General features: G+C 56.7%; 2 protein-coding genes across 4 annotated transcripts in view; one reads left to right on the plus strand and one right to left on the minus strand.

Annotated features, from left to right (window-relative positions):
• Positions 1-3428, plus strand: part of MIER1 (MIER1 transcriptional regulator) — a 49505-nt gene extending 46077 nt beyond the window's left edge. For all 3 annotated transcript variants that reach the window (XM_053985753.1, XM_053985751.1, XM_053985752.1), the window contains one exon: positions 464-3428. In XM_053985753.1, coding sequence (XP_053841728.1) covers positions 464-789 — 326 coding nt within the window. In that variant the 3' untranslated portion in view covers positions 790-3428. The remainder of the gene's footprint in view (positions 1-463) is intronic.
• A 327-nt stretch (positions 3429-3755) lies between these two features.
• Positions 3756-14233, minus strand: SLC35D1 (solute carrier family 35 member D1). Its single transcript, XM_053985240.1, is given in 13 exon segments — positions 3756-5842; positions 6398-6480; positions 6655-6733; positions 7089-7156; positions 9314-9406; positions 9873-9975; positions 10251-10319; positions 10819-10890; positions 12086-12153; positions 13166-13252; positions 13327-13360; positions 14018-14196; positions 14198-14233. Coding segments are annotated over 13 exon segments (1077 nt in total). The 3' UTR covers positions 3756-5736.
• Positions 14234-19084: the final 4851 nt, after the last annotated feature.

Consider the following 19084-nt stretch of genomic DNA (forward strand, 5'->3'; position numbering starts at 1 on the left):
GAGAGCCCACCTGCAACCCCTGCATCCTGGGATTCCAGGACATCCTCTGCTCCTTTTAAGCATTCCATGAATTCCCTGTGTCAGTTGTGTGCACATCAATCACACAGTGAGGAGGAGGAGGAGGAGGAGGAGGAGGAGGAGGAGGAGGAGGAGGAGGAGGAGGAGGAAAACACTGGATTTTTAAGGGATTTTGAGTTCAAACTCTGCTTCCCTGAGGCAGCCCAGGTGAGGAGAGCCCACCTGCAGCCCCTGCATCCTGGGATTCCAGGACATCCTCTGCTCCTTTTAATCATTCCATGCACTCCCTGTGCCTTTAGTATACACATCAATCACACAGTGAGGAGGAGGAGGAGGAAAACACTGGATTTTTAAGGGATTTTGAGTTCAAACTCTGCTTCCCTGAGGCAGCCCAGGCTGTTGTGTTGCTGCTGAGCTTTGCTGATGGGGTTTCTCTCCAACCCAGGTGTCTCTGCCAACGGCCCAGGGGAGGTGCCAGGGAAGGAGGAGGCAAAGCTGGAGGGACTGCACGTCAATGGACCTTGCAGTGGGAAGAAAACACCTCACACAGAGCTGGATTCAAATGGCTATGAACCCGAAAACCTCTCCAGTGACCCCAAAGTTGCTCATTCAGCCTCAAGGAGCGAGCCTGAGCTGGAAGAAAAGAGTGAGAGACCTCTGAAAAGAAGAAGAATTAACAGCAATGGGAAGGAGAGCCCCGGTGCTTCAGAGTTCTTCCAGGAAACCAACTCCCACGGGAAGCTGGAGGAGCTGGAAACTTTGGATGACTGAGTGCTGGGAGCTGATTTTGTTCCTTGGAGTAAATTCTGGGTGTCTAAAATTTTCAGGGTTGATGGGTTACCTTCCAAAGTCCAGTTCCATAAACAATCTGAGATTTTTTTTTGTATCCTGAGACCTTCTAGTTGGCTCTAAAGATCCGATGATTTGGTTTTCTTCAGTGCTGAAAAGCAGCAGGAGAATATTGAATTTCTCAGAGCTGGCAGCTGCAGTTCTGGGATAAAAGGCTCTTAAATATTTAAGGAACAAAGCAGTGAGTTGCTGCAAAAATATTCCCAGCTTAATACATGAAAGAATGTGTTAATACAACATTTAATGTATAAAACAGCATTTAATCAGTGTGCAAGTGAACAAAGCACTTGGGGCTTTGCAGGAAGTTAAAATAAAACAGGAAAAGCCAAGACAGAGCAGGCACAGAGACTTCCACTCCTGCTGGAGAGAGGAAAATGTCATCCCATCTTTAAGGAACCCTCATGAATCCTGAAAGTTATGAGCACAACTATTTTTATATATAGAAGTTTTAAAAGGTAAATAAATAAACCAGGTCAGGTTTGTCTATGTAAAATTGTTGACATCAATGATGTCTTTCCATATTCTTTATCTGGGCTAAAGAAATACATTCTGTATTTTTCCAGATTTCTTTGTAGCCTTTGAAAGATTTTTACAGTACTTATGTCTTGATTGAACTGTCCTTTCTTAAAACAAAAGCTTGTATAATTTTCTTACCTTGTACAGTTGGTAAACTTTTATGAGAGAGTTGATACCCTGAGTCTAATGTCAGCTTCCTTTTATTTTGCTGAAGTCTTTTCTAAAAAAAAAACCAACAAAAAAATCCCCCAAACCAAACCAAACCAAACCAAACCAATGGAGTTAAAAATTAATCACCAACGTGTTAATTTTCTTCCCAGAAGCTGGTAAATAATTAACATAAGAATGGTTAGGAGGCATTTGATTTTGGAAACGTGTTGTTGTTTTATTTTTTTTCCTTGTTTGATGGCAAATAATGATGTTTAAATTTTCGTTCAGCATGCTGCTTGCATTGCACACATTTCCTTGCTTTCTTTCTCCCTTGGTTTGGAACTCAGAGAAATGTCACAGCAGTCAAATTCTCGAGTTTACTGAACCTTCTTTGGGTTCAGCTGCTCCACCATGCCCTGGTTTCTCTTCAGTCTGTGCCCTGCCAGGGAGCAGAGCAGGGGCTGGAAGTGCAGCATGGAATTCCTGAGCAGCACCCGCAGGGCACAGCTTGCACCTGAACATCTCAGAGGTCTTTTCCAACCTGCAGGATCCTGGGATGCTGTGTTGCTGCACAGGGACACGCTCAGCTGGAGAAGGGAGAGCAGGAATTGCAGGTTGAGCTGGGGAGAACTAATTCCAGTGTGAAAACCAAAAATTCCTCATAAGTAAACGGGGATGGGGTGATGCTCACCCTGCCAGCAGCACCTCGGAGAAGCTGTGGGTGTAGGGTTTACATCCAGCAATCAGGAACGTTTGAAATCCCCATTCATTTTGGTTTTGTTTGGTTGTTTTCTTCAGCCCAGCTCCACTTCTGCTCTGTTAAAAGTCCGGGATAATTGTTAATTTGTACCACTGCTAACCCTGGGTCCTCCTCCTCCTCCTCACAGGTGTGCTCTTCATCCTTCATGGGTTATTTTCTCTGCAGGTTTATGCTCTTGATGGTTCCACTTGAACTGAATGGTTTGCAATGGATGTTTCAACCCCAGCCCCACTGCTGAGGGCTTGGGCTGACTCGGTTCCTTCTCCACTCAACTTTCCTTGGACTTTGTGATCAGGAATGAGCCAAGCCTCGGGATGAGGATGGGTTATGGATGCAGGAACCCTGGGGAATGATCAGCTCTGCCTGCCAGCCCTGCTCCTGGAGAGCCTCTGGGTGAGGTTCATTAATTAAGGCCTGTGTTAATTAAGGAATGCAGTGATTAATGCCTGAGGCAGAGGTTGCTGTTAACTCTCCCCTCTGGTTACGAGCAGAACCTCAGAGAAGGTTCCACACAAGCAGAATCCTATTTGCAGTTTTATTTTGATGCTCTTTGTTTTCGGTTGCAAGTTGGAAATACTTCCAACAATCCATAGGAAAGTTTCCAAATGAATTGTCTCAGGCTCGTGTGTGAAATCCAGCACTGTGTATATTTTCAGGAATGTTGCTTTGTTTTTTATCTTTCCTTATTTTTTTTTTTTTTTTGGTGATACTTAGAAGAGACCTGACATTCCATAATCCACTATGTAATGCTCAGCTAGACTTTAAGAATATTTAATTCTAATTTACCTTTTGTTTATGCTGGTGTTTTATACAATACTTTGTTCATGTTTCAAACTGCAGCCACTGTAACTCAGTAAGTCATTGCACTACTAAAGCTATTGAAAATCCTGGAAATCTCCTAACTTTGCTTTCATTTTCCAAGCCTTCTGTACAGTTGGGAATCCAGTCCAACAGGAAATCCTTGGGCTTCCCAAAGGGTTCAGTGTGCTATAAAATCCACCCCCCCCACAAACCCTACAGATTAGTTTGATACATTTTTTCCACACAGTATTTTGCACTGTCAGTAATTCCCTCCTCTTACTCCCCTTCCCCGTCTGCAATTCTGGAAAAGCTTATTAAAGTATTTTTAAACTTACTGTCTGCATCCAAAATTCCTGACTTTCTTTGCTCCAGAGGGGTGGAACATTCCCTCTCAGAGGATGGGAGAGCAGTGACTGTTGCTCTGCAGTGAAACCCATGGAAACAAAACCCATTTTTCTGGATCAACTTCCAGCTGTTTCCTTCATTCCTCATAATGTTTCCCAAATCCCTTCTCAAGGAATATTCAAAGCTGGAAACCCAGAATCCCCCCCACCCTCACCCTGCTGGGACTGGGGGCTGTGAAGAGCCCCCTAAATCCCTGATTTATCCACGGCAGCATTCCCATCCTCTGCAGCCAGGGAAGAGAGGGGTGAGGCAGGAGCAGCTTTGGTTCATTGGTTTATTGGAAGCAAATACAAAAATACAGAGGCACATAAATCCCTTCTGCTCTCATTCCTCACATCCACAGCCTGCCATACATTCACATTTTCATCACTGAAATGCTCATTTTGTAAATAGATTCTCTATAGAAAACATTTTTATTTTTTTTAGTCAATTAATAGCATAGAAAATACTGTTAGAGGAATTCTTGGCTTTCCCAGTGTTGAGGATCCAGCAGGATCCCAGCTTGGGCAAAATAAGCTTTAAAAATCCTTCCCCTGTCAGGACTGCAAATCTAACCAGTAGATTCAAAACCGAACAGAAAATCATAAAAACCCCTCTGGCAGAATCACCCTCCTGGCTGTGACCTCAGCACGGCAGAGGGGACAAAAAAGGGATTTGGGATTTGGGAATGCTGCAGCAAGGACCAGGAGCTGGGTACTGGGAACCAGTACAGGGAGCAGGACAGAACCAGTACAAAACAGGGCTGGGACTGGGGGGCTTCTGCACACCAGGAAGGGTTTGTGACCCTCCCTCCCCTGGACAAAGCCGAGGTTTTACTGGAATTTTGGGAGACAAAATAATCAGGGGTTTCTTTTTTACTGTGCTCAGAGGGGGAATGTGCTGAGGGGCTGCTCCAGGACGCCCCAACTGCCCCTTGTCACTACAGAGACCACAAAATCCCACAAAGGAAGGGGGAGTTGTGGCTCTGGAATTGCTCCAGGAGCGGGATGTTGGAGCAGGCAGCAGCTGATTCGCTCCACACCTTCCCCAGCACACCAGGCCGGAGCTGCACCCTCACAGAAAATCTCCTTCCCCTCCCAAAACTTCCAGTAAACTCCAACAAATGCAGCTTTGCCCAACAGCAGTTCCAGTTTAAGCAAGTATCTCCTAAAACAACCCCACTGTCGGTGTCTAGAGAAGCTGTTAGGGTACAAAAATCTCTAAATACATTGCTTTACTAAAAGTTTTTTTAACCAAGCTTAAAAACAATTCTTTTAAAACCAAAAGACAATCCAAGGAGCCCTGGAAAGAGGTGCTGGGTAAGACAACCTTTAAAAATCACTGAACACTGCCCAATGTTCTACACTTCCCATTCTTCTAGTGGGTCACAAACCCAGGGTGATTCATTCCATGGAAAACAAGAATTATGGGGCGCCCTGTACTTGCCCAAAAGAGAAGATTTAAGTCCTTGTGCCTCCTCCAGGGCTGGGAGCTGCAGCCCCTGCAGATTCCCTGGATGTGCTGTGCCAGGTGGGACAACCTCGGCTCCCCTGTGATCCCAGCAGCTTCTCCCTGGTGGATCTCCCCAGGAAGGGCAGCAGCTTTCCCAAAGCCAAGGCTGGATCCAAGGGGGGCTGCAGAGCTCAGCAGGGGCAGGAAATCCCTTCCTGCCGGGAACGTCGCCGAGCCTCAAAGACAGAGATGGGTGCAGGGCTCTGATAAACCCAGGAGGGCAAACCCAGCTTGAACAGTGGGTCAATGGACCAAACAAACAGAAAATAAACAGAAAAGAGCTAAAAATTGAGTGCAGAGAGCAGTGAACATTCACCCAGGAGGTCTTGGCCCAGCCCAGGAGCAGCTCCCGGGGAACCCCTCGGCGTTCCCACGTTCCAGAGGGAGCAGGCTGGGCTCGGAGCCGGCCCCAGCCCCCCACCCCTGGCAGATCCAGGGACCCCAGGGAGCAGACCCAGCCAGGGCCACCCCTGGCACACCCCTGGGGGCAGAACTGCCAGCCCTCGCCCTGCCCGTGCCCCGTCTTCCGCTGCCAACTCCCAGCTCGATTAGAAACCCGTTAATTCCTCCCTTTAATTAGGCTTAATTAGGCTCATCCTTCCCCGTGCAGGCTGGGTGGATGTCCCCGAGGATTTGTGAAGGCAGCAATCTCAGCTGTGCAAATCGAGAGCACCCCCGGTGGCTCCCGGGGCCCTTCCCTCAGGCGAGCAGAAGAGGTCGGCTCCCAAAAAAAAGCCTCTCCCTGCTCACACCGAGCTCTTCCCTTTCATGTCCACCTTGCCGGCGTCCGACTCCTTGCTCATCTGCTCCTCGCTGAAGGTGATGTAGGAGTACACCAGGCTTCCAGCAATACTGCAAGAGGTTCAGGGAGCTCGTGGGCCACGAGCTGCAGCCACGCAGCCGGCAAAAGGCAGAGCCACGGCACGAGGATCTGCTGGCAGCATCCATCCCGTTCCCCTGGGAATTCCCAGCTTCCCTCCTAAACCCAGGTGTTTTAATTCCCCATCTGTTCCAGCCCCCCGAGGGGTCCTGCAGGAGGACAGGAGCAACCCCCCCACAACACAGCCCAGAAAGGAGACTTTTCCAAAAGCTCAATAGTAAGAAACGCCAGGTGAAATAATCCCCAAAATTCTTCTTTTGCTGCCTTAATTCCGTGACTCTGCTTGGTAACGCAGGGAAAATTCAATTTTCCTGCTAAAATACTCCTGTGCTAAAATTCTCCTGGCTTTAAAACAAACCAAGTTTGGGAACATCCCACAAAACCCAAGCACAAGCACAAAACAACCAAGTACAAAATCCCAAATCCATGGGGTTTTTTTGCGGGGGGAAAAATCCACTAAATCTGTCAAATTGTTTCAGTTTCACCCCAGTTTTCACTACAAGTCATAAATAAACCTCTGCTCTTACCTGATATTTAGACCAATGAAGTTCATCCATGTAAAAATATAATCTCCTCCAAAAAACATCCCAATATAGGTTATTAAAATATTCTGCAAAGGAACAAGATGGGAGGAACAAACAGCCTGAGACAAGGGAATTGTCTGGAAAATGGAATTTATGGAAAAGGAAATGCAGGGGGTGGAACAGGAGGGGTTAATGCAATTCCCAAGGGATAACTGAGGGTTTTTTTTTTTTTTTTTTTGGGAGCAGGGAATGCCACTCACCTTAATGCAGCCAACTATTGTAGTTGTAAGAGCAGAGTTGTACTGAGTGCAAAGAACCGTGGAATACATCAAAATAAACCTATGGGAAAGAGCCAGCATCAGGGACAACACCTTGGGAACCACCTCATCCCACCACCCTGGCCTTGGAAAGGGTCCCTGCCCTGCAGGGAATGAGGTGAGCCTGAGGTGGCTCCCAAGCCAAAGCACTCCAGGATCCCAGGATCCATTCCCATCCTTGTTTTCCCACGTTTTCAGCTAAACCTGCGCTGGAGGAGGGTGGGAGATAATTCCACCCAGCAGAGCTCTCAGGAATGGTCTCCCTAGCAGGTACTGAGGATTTATGATGGCTTTTAAATACCACCAGGGCACCACAATTCCCAGTTTATGGGACGGAGATGCCTTCCCTGCTCCCAGCCCAGCAGCCCAGTCCTTACCCCATCACACAGGACAGCGTGAACTGCACGAGGAAGAACGTGTCTGCCCAGCCCTGGTACTCCACTGCCTGCAGGAACAGCAGCTTTAGAGCCTTGGGAAGCACAGAATTCCCAGCAAGACAAGGAACAACCCCCCCCAGCACCGGCTGGCACCTCACAGCAGGAAAAACCAACCCAATTCCAAGCCTGGAATGACATCCCAAGGCTGGGGATCCCCGCTGGCAGCACCTCCAGCCTCAGCACTCAGCTCAGCCCTTCTGGAAAAGGCAGGGAATGAGTGTCACAAACCTGAGGGCTCAGGAGAGGCATCTCCCAGCTGGCTGCTCCCCAGAATTGGATCATTTTGGAATTCGCTCCCTGCAAACCACAACACTCATCCCAAGGGAGCCGTGACCTCTGGAGATGCTGCTGAGAGTGGCTTGAGGCAGCCTGGATTTCAGGGAAGGGCTTTTTCCCTGGGCTTTGGGGAGCATCTGGAGGGCTGGATCCAGTGCCACAGAGAGTCCAGAGGGGCCACCAAGATCCTGCAGGGACTGGAGCATCCCTGAGGAGAGCTCAGGGGTCTCGCCCAGGAGCCAGGCTCTGCCAGAGGTGCCCAGGGACAGGACCACGGAGCCAGGGGCACACAGGGACGCACAGGAAGGTCCCTCTGGATGTCTGCAGCCACTTGGAGAGGGGAAAAGGTTGCCCAGGGAAGTCTCCACCCTTGGAGAGACCCAGAATCCAGGTGGAATCCTCACCTGCTCCAGAGGGAGCAGAGGAGCCTCAGCCACAGGGCAAGAGCTGCTTGCCTCAGTGCCCTCCCGGCTGGGCAGGGAATGCCAGAGCAGCCAGGGCTCCTGCCAGGCAGCTGGGAATGCCCTTCCCCCAGGGACACCCATCCCCAGCCCTGGAGGGGCCCCTCCTGCATCCCCTCTTCCCCCAGGAATTCTGCACAGAGCAGGATGTGTTACCTGGGGTGCCTCCGGAGGAACGGCAGGAATTCCCAGATCCACAGGCACAGGAAAGGCCCCCAGCCCCCCCCTCCCAAGCCCTTCCCAGGGGGGTTTTCCCGGAGCTGCCAAGGCGGAGTTTCCTGGCAGCGGCCCCGGGCACACAGCACATCTTTGTGCAGCCCAGAAAGGAGTTTATTCAGGGGAAAAGCAAATTTAAAAAAAAAAAAAATAAAGCCATTTCTCTCTCCGGGCTGAACAGAGGCTGCTCACAGCCACGTTTTCCTGCCCAGGCCCAGCTCCTGATCCTAAATGAGCACTTTTATCCCAAACCCAGCCCCTGGAGCTGCTCTGCAGGGCGGGGCTGAGCCACCTCCAGCCCCTCCTGCCATCCCTGCTAAGCCCAGCTCATTATCCCGGGCTTTGAGCTCCCAACGAGGACAAAGCCACCAGGCTGGGGGACACAGGGGCTGCCCCAGGGCGGGCGACACCTCCAGCCTTTGGAGGAGAGAATTCATCTGAATTCCCTGCACATGGAGAGGATGTCCAAAAAACAGGCAGGAAAAAGGAATCTGTTGCTCAGGAGAGCCAGCTGCACATCAATGAGTGCAACAACAACAGCAATAAATAATAATATTAATAATAATAATATTAATAATATTCGTAATAATATTAATAGTGTTAATATTAGTAATAATAATTAATAATTTCATATATACAGGACCACAGGCAAATAATCATTATTTGCCCCAGTAGTAATAATAAAGAAAAATTCCATGTATGCAAAACCATAGGTAAATTATTATTGTTACTATTATTATAATTATTATTATTATTGTTGCTGTTGTTGTTATTATTAATATTATTCTATTATTATTACTACTATATTTATTTTTAAATTATTATTATTATTATTATCTCCAGGACCACAGCCCCAGTGGGGCACCACAAGCAAAGGGAACCCACACAGCAACTCCACAAAACTGCCCCAGCAAGAGGGGAAGGACATTAAAAAAGAGTTTGAAAAAACTCATTGATTCTAAAGTTACTCAGCTTCTTTAAATACTGTTTGGTTTAAATAATTCTTCTTTAAATAATATTTGGGTTTTCTTCTTGCTCTCCACTTCCCCGTTCCTCGGGCATTACAAAAACGCTCCTGAATGGAGCAGCTCTGTGGGTTTAAATTCAACGTCAAAGTTGCAGCTGCCTTCTGCTGAGGTGGTTTTGGGGTGCCACCCCCTCCCCAGGCGATGGTGTGCCACGGATCCCACGGATTTTGGGGTGCTGTCCTACCTTCTGTGCATCTCCAGTGACATAGGCAATGGCCAGGGTGGGGAGGATCATGAACAGGGCGTTGTAATAGAGCAGCCCGTACTTCCCCAGCTCCTGGAACGGGAAACAGCCAAGGGCTCGAGTGGGAACAGAAATTCCTGCTCACACTGCTGCTGGACTGCGCCTGGAGCTGAATCCAGGTGGGATTCCTCCAGACAGAGGAGCTGCAGGGTGGAAGTTCTGCTGTCTCATGGAATTACAGGCTGGTTTGGGTTGGGAGGGGCCTTAAATCCCATCCAGTCCCACGGGCAGGGACCTTCCACCGTCCCAGGCTGCTCCAGGCACTGCCAGGGATCCAGGGGCAGCCTCAGCTGCTCTGGGAATTCCATCCCAGCCAGGAACACCCATCCCTGCCCTCTGGAAGCCTTTCCCTGTGTCCTGTCCCTCCGTGCCTTGTCCCCAGCTCCTCTCCAGCTCTGGACAGATTTTGGGAATGGGATGGCTGAGCCTCCCCGCTCTGACCTCACAGGAACCAATCCCAAAATCCCAACATCCCAAAGGAAGCCAAAGCCCAGCCCACCTTGGAATCCAGCTTCTGTTTCACGTAGGCACCGTTTGCAGCTGTTAAGGCGTCGTTAATGAGGATAAAAATATATCCCTCCAGGTCGAATGCCAAGTCAGCACTGGGAAGGGGAAAAGCAGGAGTTAAAGCTCTGGGCTGTGCAGGGACAACACTTGGAAGGGTCCTTCCACCTTCTGTGGAGCCAGCAAGTTGTCAGGAAAAGTTAATCACGGGAGGAGGGGTTGGGATTTGGGTCAGGAAAACATTCTTTCCTACTAGAGAGCACGTCTGAGGGGGGGAAAGTCAGCATTTAATCCCTCTGCTCTTGGGACACGCCAGGGAACCCCATTCCCTCTGGCACGGACCCTCTGGGATATGGGAATGGGGACAGCTCACCTGGCAGCCACAAATGCACCGAAGATCATGGCAAATACTGTCATCTGAATGCTCCAGGAAAACTTCTTCCTGGGAAGGAGAGGCAGCGGGACACGGCGTCAGCCCTTGGGAATGCTCGGAGCAGGGAGAAGCTTTTCCTCCTGAGGAAAGGGGGAAAACCCCAACCCCAGCCCCAGCCCCAACCCCAACCCAAGCGAGCCGTGCAGGAGCTGGGAGCAGAGACGTTTCTGGACAATTATCTCTGTGTTTTTTTAGAAGATAAAGAACTCAGCCTCGGGGAGCTGGGAGCTCATGGGGAGCTGCAGCTCCGCCTGGGGCAGGGCAGGACGGGCTCAGCCGGGCACGGAGCAGCTCCAGCCATGGGGAAGGGGCTGCGGGCACGCCGGGAATGCGGGAATTGGGGCCGACACAGCACCCTGCACCTCCCCGGGGCCAGAGCAGCACATCCCTCTCTCTCCCAGCTCAGGCGGGAAGGGATCGGGGCCGGCAGCTCCTGCACCCGCCCCTCGTCCCGCCCTCCTCCCGTCCCCGCCCGGCCGAAGCCAATCCCGGCCCCGGGAGCACTCACTTGAGCAAGAACCCCTCGGCAAACATCGTAAAGAGGATGGAAAACCTCCTTAGGACCGTGAACATGGGCAGGCTGCGGGAGGAGGGGCAGCGGCGTGAGAGGCTGCGCCACCCCCATCCCAAACGGAGCGGGGATAGGGGAGCGGGGATATGGGATTGGGGATATGGGATTGGAGCAGGGATATGGGATTGGGGATATGGGACCAGAGCAGGGATATGGGATTGGAGCAGGGATATGGGATTGGAGCAGGGATATGGGACTGGAGCAGGGATATGGGACTGGAGCAGGGATATGGGATTGGGGATATGGGATCAGAACACGGATATGGGATTGGAGCAGGGATATGGGATTGGGGATACAGGATCAGAACACGGATATGGGATTGGAGCAGGGATATGGGACCAGAACAGGGATATGGGATTGGAGCACAGATATGGGATCAGAACAGGGATATGGGACTGGAGCAGGGATATGGGATCAGAGCAGGGATATGGGACTGGAACACGGATATGGGATCAGAACAGGGATATGGGACTGGAGCAGGGATATGGGATCAGAGCAGGGATATGGGACTGGAACACGGATATGGGATCAGAACAGGGATATGGGACTGGAGCAGGGATATGGGATCAGAACAGGGATATGGCACTGGAACACAGATATGGGATCGCAGCAGGGATATGGGACTGGAGCAGGGATATGGGATCAGAACAGGGATATGGCACTGGAACACAGATATGGGATCGCAGCAGGGATATGGGACTGGAGCAGGGATATGGGATCGGAGCAGGGATATGGGATTGGAGCACAGATATGGGATCAGAACAGGGATATGGGATTGGGGATATGGGATCGCAGCAGGGATATGGGACTGGAGCAGGGATATGGGATCGCAGCAGGGATATGGGACTGGAGCAGGGATATGGGATTGGCCTGCCCCTGCCCTGAGGAGGGAATTCCCTTCTGGGAATGGCACTGCTCCCACACCCCCTTGGATCCGAGCCTGCTGGGCTGGGGGACCCCCAGGGACACCCCCAGACCTCACCCCAGGGTTAAGGGCCAGCCCCGAGTCCCTCCCTGCCCGCGGGGAGCATTCGGGAACTCGCACGTGGCACATCCCGGCGTGGGCAGGCAGGGAAGGAAGGAAGGGAAGTGCCGGGCCCCGAGCGGCTCCTGCCCCATCACCCAGAGCCCCGGGGCCCGGCAGGGCTCCCCGGCAACCCTGGAGAGCCCCGAGGAACGGTGAAAGCAGGAAACCCATCCCTACTTCAGTTTCTTTGTGCTGAACAGTCCTGTGATCTGGTTCCCGAAGTACAGGAGAGGTAGAGGAAACGTCTGCAGAGAAGAGGGATAAGGCTGAGGGAGCGAGCCGGGAGCTCCCCGAGCAGCCTTGGGGATAAAAATAGAGTGGAATTATTCCCACCCGCCTTGGAAACACACACACACACACACACACACACACACACAAACACACACACACACACACACACACACAAACACACACACACACACACACACACACACACACACACACATACACACACACACACACACACACACACAAACACACACACACACACACACACACACACAAACACATACACACACACAAACACACACACACACACACACACACACACACACACACACAAACACACAAACACATACACACACATACACACACACACACACACACACAAACACACACACACACACATACACACACACACACACGTGGCCTGGAGCTGCAGGATCCCGGGAACGGGCACGGGCATCCCAAAGAGTGGGGCAGGGACCCCGGGGCTGGGGAAAGGAGCCCGGGAAGGGGAGCCGGGAGCTGGGGAGGGGATTTGGGTGCTTGGGAAGGGGAGTCGGGTGCCCGAGGAGGGGATTTGGGTGTCCAAGGAGGGGATTTGGGTGCCCAAGGAGGGGAGCCAGGCACTGGGGAGAGGATTTGGGTGTCCAAGGAGGGGATTTGGGTGCCCGGGAGGGGATCTGGGTGCCCGAGGAGGGGATTTGGGTGCCCGGGAGGGGATCTGGGTGCCCGGGAGGGGATCTGGGTGCCCGAGGAGGGGATTTGGGTGCCCGGGAGGGGATCTGGGTGCCCGAGGAGGGGATCTGGGTGCTGAGGAGGGGATCTGGGTGCCCGAGGAGGGGATCTGGGTGCCCAGGAGGGGTTCTGGGTGCCCGAGGAGGGGATCTGGGTGCCCGAGGAGGGGATTTGGGTGCCCGGGAGGGGATCTGGGTGCCCAGGAGGGGATCTGGGTGCCCGAGGAGGGGATCTGGGTGCCCGAGGAGGGGATTTGGGTGCCCGGGAGGGGATCTGGGTGCCCAGGAGGGGTCTCACCCGCCGGGGGATGTGTCTGTCCAGGTCGGGGAACTTGACCACCCGCAGCGCCTTCCCCGCCCAGAGCACGGCCACCGTGGCCACCATCTGCAGGAGAGCAGGGGGTCACCCCACGGCCCCCCGAACCGCGGCGTGCGGGGACTCGGCGGGGTCCCACTCACCTGGCCCAGCCCCACGCACAGCGAGGACGGGAACCTGCGGGAGCAGAGCGCAGATCAGGGGGGCACCCACAGCACCCCACGGCCGTGGGGACACCCGGGACACACCCGGGGCCGGGCAGCGGAGAGGATGGGGCGGGGGGTGGCACCGGGGGGGGCAGGGGCTGGCAAGGACCCGGGGCAGGGGGGGCGACACAGGGGGGTACCCGAGCCCAGGGACGGGAGCGAATGGCGGGGTCCCCATCCCGGGGGGTATCCCCATCCCGGGGGGTATCCCGATCCCGGGGGGGTATCCCCATCCCGGGGGGGTACCTCGATCCCGGGAGGATTCCCGATCCCGCGGGGGTATCCCGATCCCAGGGGTGGGCACCCCGATCCCAGGGGGGGTATCCCGATCCCAGGGGTGGGTATCCCGATCCCGGGGGGGGTATCCCGATCCCAGGGGTGGGTACCCCGATCCCAGGGGGGGATATCCCGATCCAAGGGGGGTACCCCGATCCCAGGGGTGGGTACCCCGATCCCGGGGGGGGATATCCCGATCCCGGGGGGGGTTATCCCGATCCCAGGGGGATATCCCGATCCCAGGGGGGGATATCCCGATCCAAGGGGGGTACCCCGATCCCAGGGGGGTATCCCAATCCCGGGGGGGGTTACCCCGATCCCGGGGGGGGGGGTCCCGCCGGCGCGGCCGTACCCGTAGGCGGTGAGGACGCTCTTGTTGACGACGACGATGAGGAAGGAGCTGAGGCCGTAGAAGGCGGCGGCCAGCAGGCGCAGGCAGAGCGGCGGGGCCGCCATGCCCCGCTCCGCATCGCCGGGCGCGGGGGCTCCGGCGGGGGCTCCCCCCTCAGCCGCCCCCTCGGGCCCCCCCCCCGGCCGCGGCCGCGGGGCGTCTGCGCGGGGCCGACATGGCTGGGGCGGGGCCGCGCACCGCGCACCGCGCATGCGCCGCGCCGCGGGGCGGGGCCGCGGCGCCGCGGGACGGGAACGGGGAGGGGGAGAGGGATTGGGAATTGGGATGGGAACGGGGAGGGGAACGGGGATGGGGATTGGGATGGGGATGGGAACGGGGAGGGGAACGGGGATGGGGATTGGGATGGGGATGGGAACGGGGAGGGGAACGGGGATGGGGATTGGGATGGGAACGGGGATGGGAACGGGGAGGGGGAGAGGGAGAGGGATTGGGATGGGGATGGGAACGGGGAGGGGGATTGGGAACGGAGATGGGAACGGGGATGGGGATTGGGATGGGGATTGGGATGGGAACGGGGATGGGGATTGGGATGGGAACGGGGAGGGGGAGAGGGATTGGGATGGGGATGGGAACGGGATGGGAACGGGGATGAGAACGGGGAGGGGGAGAGGGATTGGGATGGGGATGGGAACGGGGAGGGGGATTGGGAACGGAGATGGGAACGGGGATGGGGATTGGGATGGGGATTGGGATGGGAACGGGGATGGGGATTGGGATGGGAACGGGGAGGGGGAGAGGGATTGGGATGGGGATGGGAACGGGGATGGGAACGGGGATGGGGATTGGGATGGGAACGGGGAGGGGGAGAGGGATTGGGAACGGGATTGGGATGGGAATGGGATGGGAACGGGGATGGGAACGGGATGGGAACGGGATGGGAACGGGGATGGGGATTGGGATGGGGAGGGGGAGAGGGATTGGGATGGGGATGGGAACGGGGATGGGGATTGGGATGGGGAGGGGGAGAGGGATTGGGATGGGGATGGGAACGGGGATGGGGATTGGGATGGGGATTGGGAACGGGATGGGAACGGGGATGGGGATTGGGATGGGGATTGGGAACGGGGATGGGGATTGGGATGGGAACGGGGATGGGGATTGGGATGAGGACTGGGATGGGAACGGGGATGGGGATTGGGAACGGGGATGGGAACGGGGATGGGGATTGGGATGGGGATGGGAACGGGGAGGGGGAGAGGGATTGGGATGGGGATTGGGATGGGAACGGGGATGGGAACGGGGAGGGGGATTGGGATGGGGATTGGGATGGGAACGGGGATAGGGATGTGGATGGGGACAGGGATGGGAACGGGGATGGGGATTGGGAACGGGGATGGGGATTGGGATGGGGATTGGGATGGGGACGGGGATAGGGACAGGGATGGGAACGGGGATGGGAACGGGGATGGGGATTGGGAACGGGGAGGGGGATTGGGAACGGGGATGGGGATTGGGAACGGGGATGGGGATTGGGATGGGGACAGGGATGGGAACGGGGATGGGAACGGGGAGGGGGAGAGGGGTGGGGACAGGGGGGGACAGGGATGGGGATTGGGATGGGAACGGGGAGGGGGATTGGGATGGGAACGGGGAGGGGAATGGGGATGGGCTTTGGGATGGGGACAGGGATGGGAATGGGGATGGGGACAGGGATGGGAACGGGGATGGGGACAGGGATGGGAACGGGGATGGGGACAGGGATGGGGACCGGGATGGGGATTGGGATGGGGACGGGGATGGGGACACGGTACAGGGGACATGGCACTGGGGACAGGGATGGGGACAAAGATGGGGACAGGGATGGGGACAGGGATGGGGATTGGGAGAGGGACGGGGGGGACAGGGATGGGGAGCGGGATGGGGACACGGTACAGGGGACATGGCACTGGGGACAGGGATGGGGATAGAGATGGGAACGGGGGGGACGGGGGGGGACAGGGATGGGGATTGGGAGAGGGACAAGGATAGGGACAGGGATGGGGACAGAGATGGACACAGGGATTGGGGACAGGGACGGACACAGGGACTGGGGACATGGATGGGGCGGGCATAGGGACGGGGATGAGGATTGGGAGAGGGACAGGGATGGGGACACGGCACTGGGGACAGGGATGGGAACGGGGATGGGGACATGGTACTGGGGACAGGGATGGGGACAGGGATGGACACGGGGATTGGGGACAGGGATGGGGATGGGGACACGGCACTGGGGACAGGAATAGGGACAGGGATGGGGACACGGCACGGGGGGGACAGGGATGGGAACAGGGACAGGGACACAGCATGGGGGACAGGGATAGGGACAGGGATGAGACAGGGGACAGGGATGGGGACACGGCACAGGGGCTGGGATGGGGGACAGCACACAGGGGATTGGGATGGGGACATCGCACGGGGGGGCAGGGATGGGGACAGTGATGGGGTGGGGCGGTGGCACAGAGGGCACCGCTGGGGTGGTGGCATTGATAGGGGGAGGATGTGATGGGGGCTGGAGCGGAGGGGTTGGGACAGGGGGAAACTGCCCGGGGGGGGGCATCGCACGGGGGACGGGTTGGGGACACTGCGGGGAGGGGTGGGCACGGCACGGGGACCGGTGGGGGGGCACTGGTGGGGGTGTGGGGGCACAGCAAGGGGGGCATCGCACGGGGGTTTGGGATGGGCAGCAGTGACGAGGGGAACCCCCCGGGGGGGGCACGGGGGCCACGAGGAGGGGAAGGGGGGCGTAGGTGAGGTCACACACGGGGTGGCACCGGGCGCTGAGGGACAAGGGGACACCAAACGCGTGTCCCCTGTGTGGGCAGGGGGACAGGGCTCCCTCCGCCCCTCCCCACGGCAGAACTGGGGGGGTCAGGGCCGTGCTGGCACCGCTGTCCCTGGCACGGTGGCCCCGGGGGCCCAGCACCCTGCCGGGTGACCCCGCACGCAGGGTTTTGGCACCAGCCCTTCCCTTTCAGAGATTAAATCTTCCCCTCCGGGCTATGCTCCGCCAAGTGGAAAAATCCCAAAACAAGGCGGCTGGGAGCACAAAGGCGCCTCCGCCCTACGGGACGCGGTGAGAGCTGGGGGACGAGGGTGACACGCACGCCTCGGTGTCACCGCTGGGAATCCGCTCCCATCGGCCCGGTCCCACCTGGGCACAGCTCAGTCCCCACAGTGTCCCGGAGCCCCCGAGGGGACGGGGCGCGGGTGGAGGGACAAAGCTGCGGCCACGGGAAAGCTGCACCGGGGGTGTGGGGGGAATGGGGGATGAGGGATCAGCTCAGCTTGGAAACAGCAGCGCTTCCATAAAACCTTGGGTCATTTAGGTCGGAAAAGCCCTCAAAGACCATCCAGTCCAAGCATTCCGGCGCTGCCAAGGCCACTCCTATCCCATGTGCATCCACACGGCTTTTAAACCGCTGCAGGGCTGATTTGGGGATCACTGGCGAAGTGAGGAGGGAAGGCAGCAGCGGGACATTCATTGCCCGTGGCTGTGTTTACAGCCCCTTTTTGGGAAGGGTTATGCCTGATTTTCTCGCTGCCATGACCTGCCCGGGCAGAGCCAGGGCCTGCAGCCTCCGGAGGGAAGCGGGGCATGGTGGCCCCGCGGGCAGGAGCCGCCGCTCGCCCCGGCACGCTCGGCTCGCCCCGGCACTCTCCCCTCGCGGGGAAAAAAGCGAGCCCTGCCCGAACTTTCCTTTTCCCGGCTGATTCATGTCCGTGCTGCTGCCCTGCTCGCAGGGAAGGAGCCGGGGCTGCTCCCTGGCACGGCTCACAGGAAGGACAAACTGACTTGAAAGTCCGGGAGCAGCTTCCCCGTATCTCGGGTGCCCTTTTACCCCAGCCAAAAATCACAGTCAAATCCCCTTTGGCACTGGCATCACCTTCCTTGTTCCTGCAGCGAGCCCCGGGCTGTCCGAGCCCGCAGCGGAGCTGCGACTTGGGAACATTTACTGCTCCAGCGGCACAGAGCAACCTAATCCTGCCTGGAGCGCCGTGCCAGCGGCACTTGACGCAAGCAGCGCTGATTCCCTGTCCCTCTGGCGTGTCCCTGTCCCCCGGGAACCCCACCGTGGGGACAGGGAAGCCCCCGTGGGGACAGTGTCCCCAGCCACGGCTCAGGTGCCACCGCGGCGGTTTTAAGATGAAACACCCGGTGTCCCCTCGCAGCGCTGCCAGCAGGGCGACAAGGGGACGAGCCTGTGCCACGCCTGTGTCCCCCGCGGCGGGCACGGCTCTGGGGGTGACACAGGAGCTCCGCTCCCTCAGCAGAGCCGCGTCCGTCCCGACCTCCCCTTCCCTGCCCGAGCGTGGCCACCAAAGATAACAGACGTGCCGTTCACCCGCTCTCATGCCCCTGCCAGACCCGGCCCAGGCTGGGGAAGGGCTCCGGAGCCCGGCACGGGGCACAGCGGAGCGGGCACGGAGGTGGTGGCAGCAGCCGGTGGCGGTGGGGGCGGGCAGGGCAGGGAAGTGCCGCGGAGATGCCATCGCTGCCGCGGGGGCGCTGGGGAAGCACGGCACAGCTCCGGAGCGGTGCCCCCAAAACCGGGGCGCTGCCGGGGGCGACTGAGCCCAAGCCCGTGCCAGGCTGGGATGCCAAGGCACCATCCCGGCTGTGCTGGGAGGAGCTGCGGGGCCGTGCCAGCCTCGGCAGGAGCTCTCTGCAGGGCACCGGAGTGCTGGGAAGGCGTTTCCACCTCCGGACACAGGATCACAGAATCCTGGCATGGTTTGGGCTGGAGGGGAGCACAAACCTCGCCTTGTTCCACCTTCCACCGTCCCAGGCTGCTCCAAGCCCTGTCCAGCCTGGCCCTGGACACTGCAGGGACCCAGGGGCAGCCACAGCTGCTCTGGGCCTCCCCACCCTCACAGGGAGGAGTTTCTCCCTAAACCCAGCCTAACGTGCCTCAGTTTCCATCAGGCTCTGAGGAATACCTGAGCAAAGCACAGAGAGCCCCGAACACGAGGCGGGGTGGAAAGTCGGGGCAGTGCAGCTGCCTCAGAGGAAGGCGACAGCAGCTGAGG

Source organism: Vidua macroura, chromosome 9, assembly GCF_024509145.1.
Source record: "Vidua macroura isolate BioBank_ID:100142 chromosome 9, ASM2450914v1, whole genome shotgun sequence".
Taxonomy (NCBI): domain Eukaryota; kingdom Metazoa; phylum Chordata; class Aves; order Passeriformes; family Viduidae; genus Vidua; species Vidua macroura.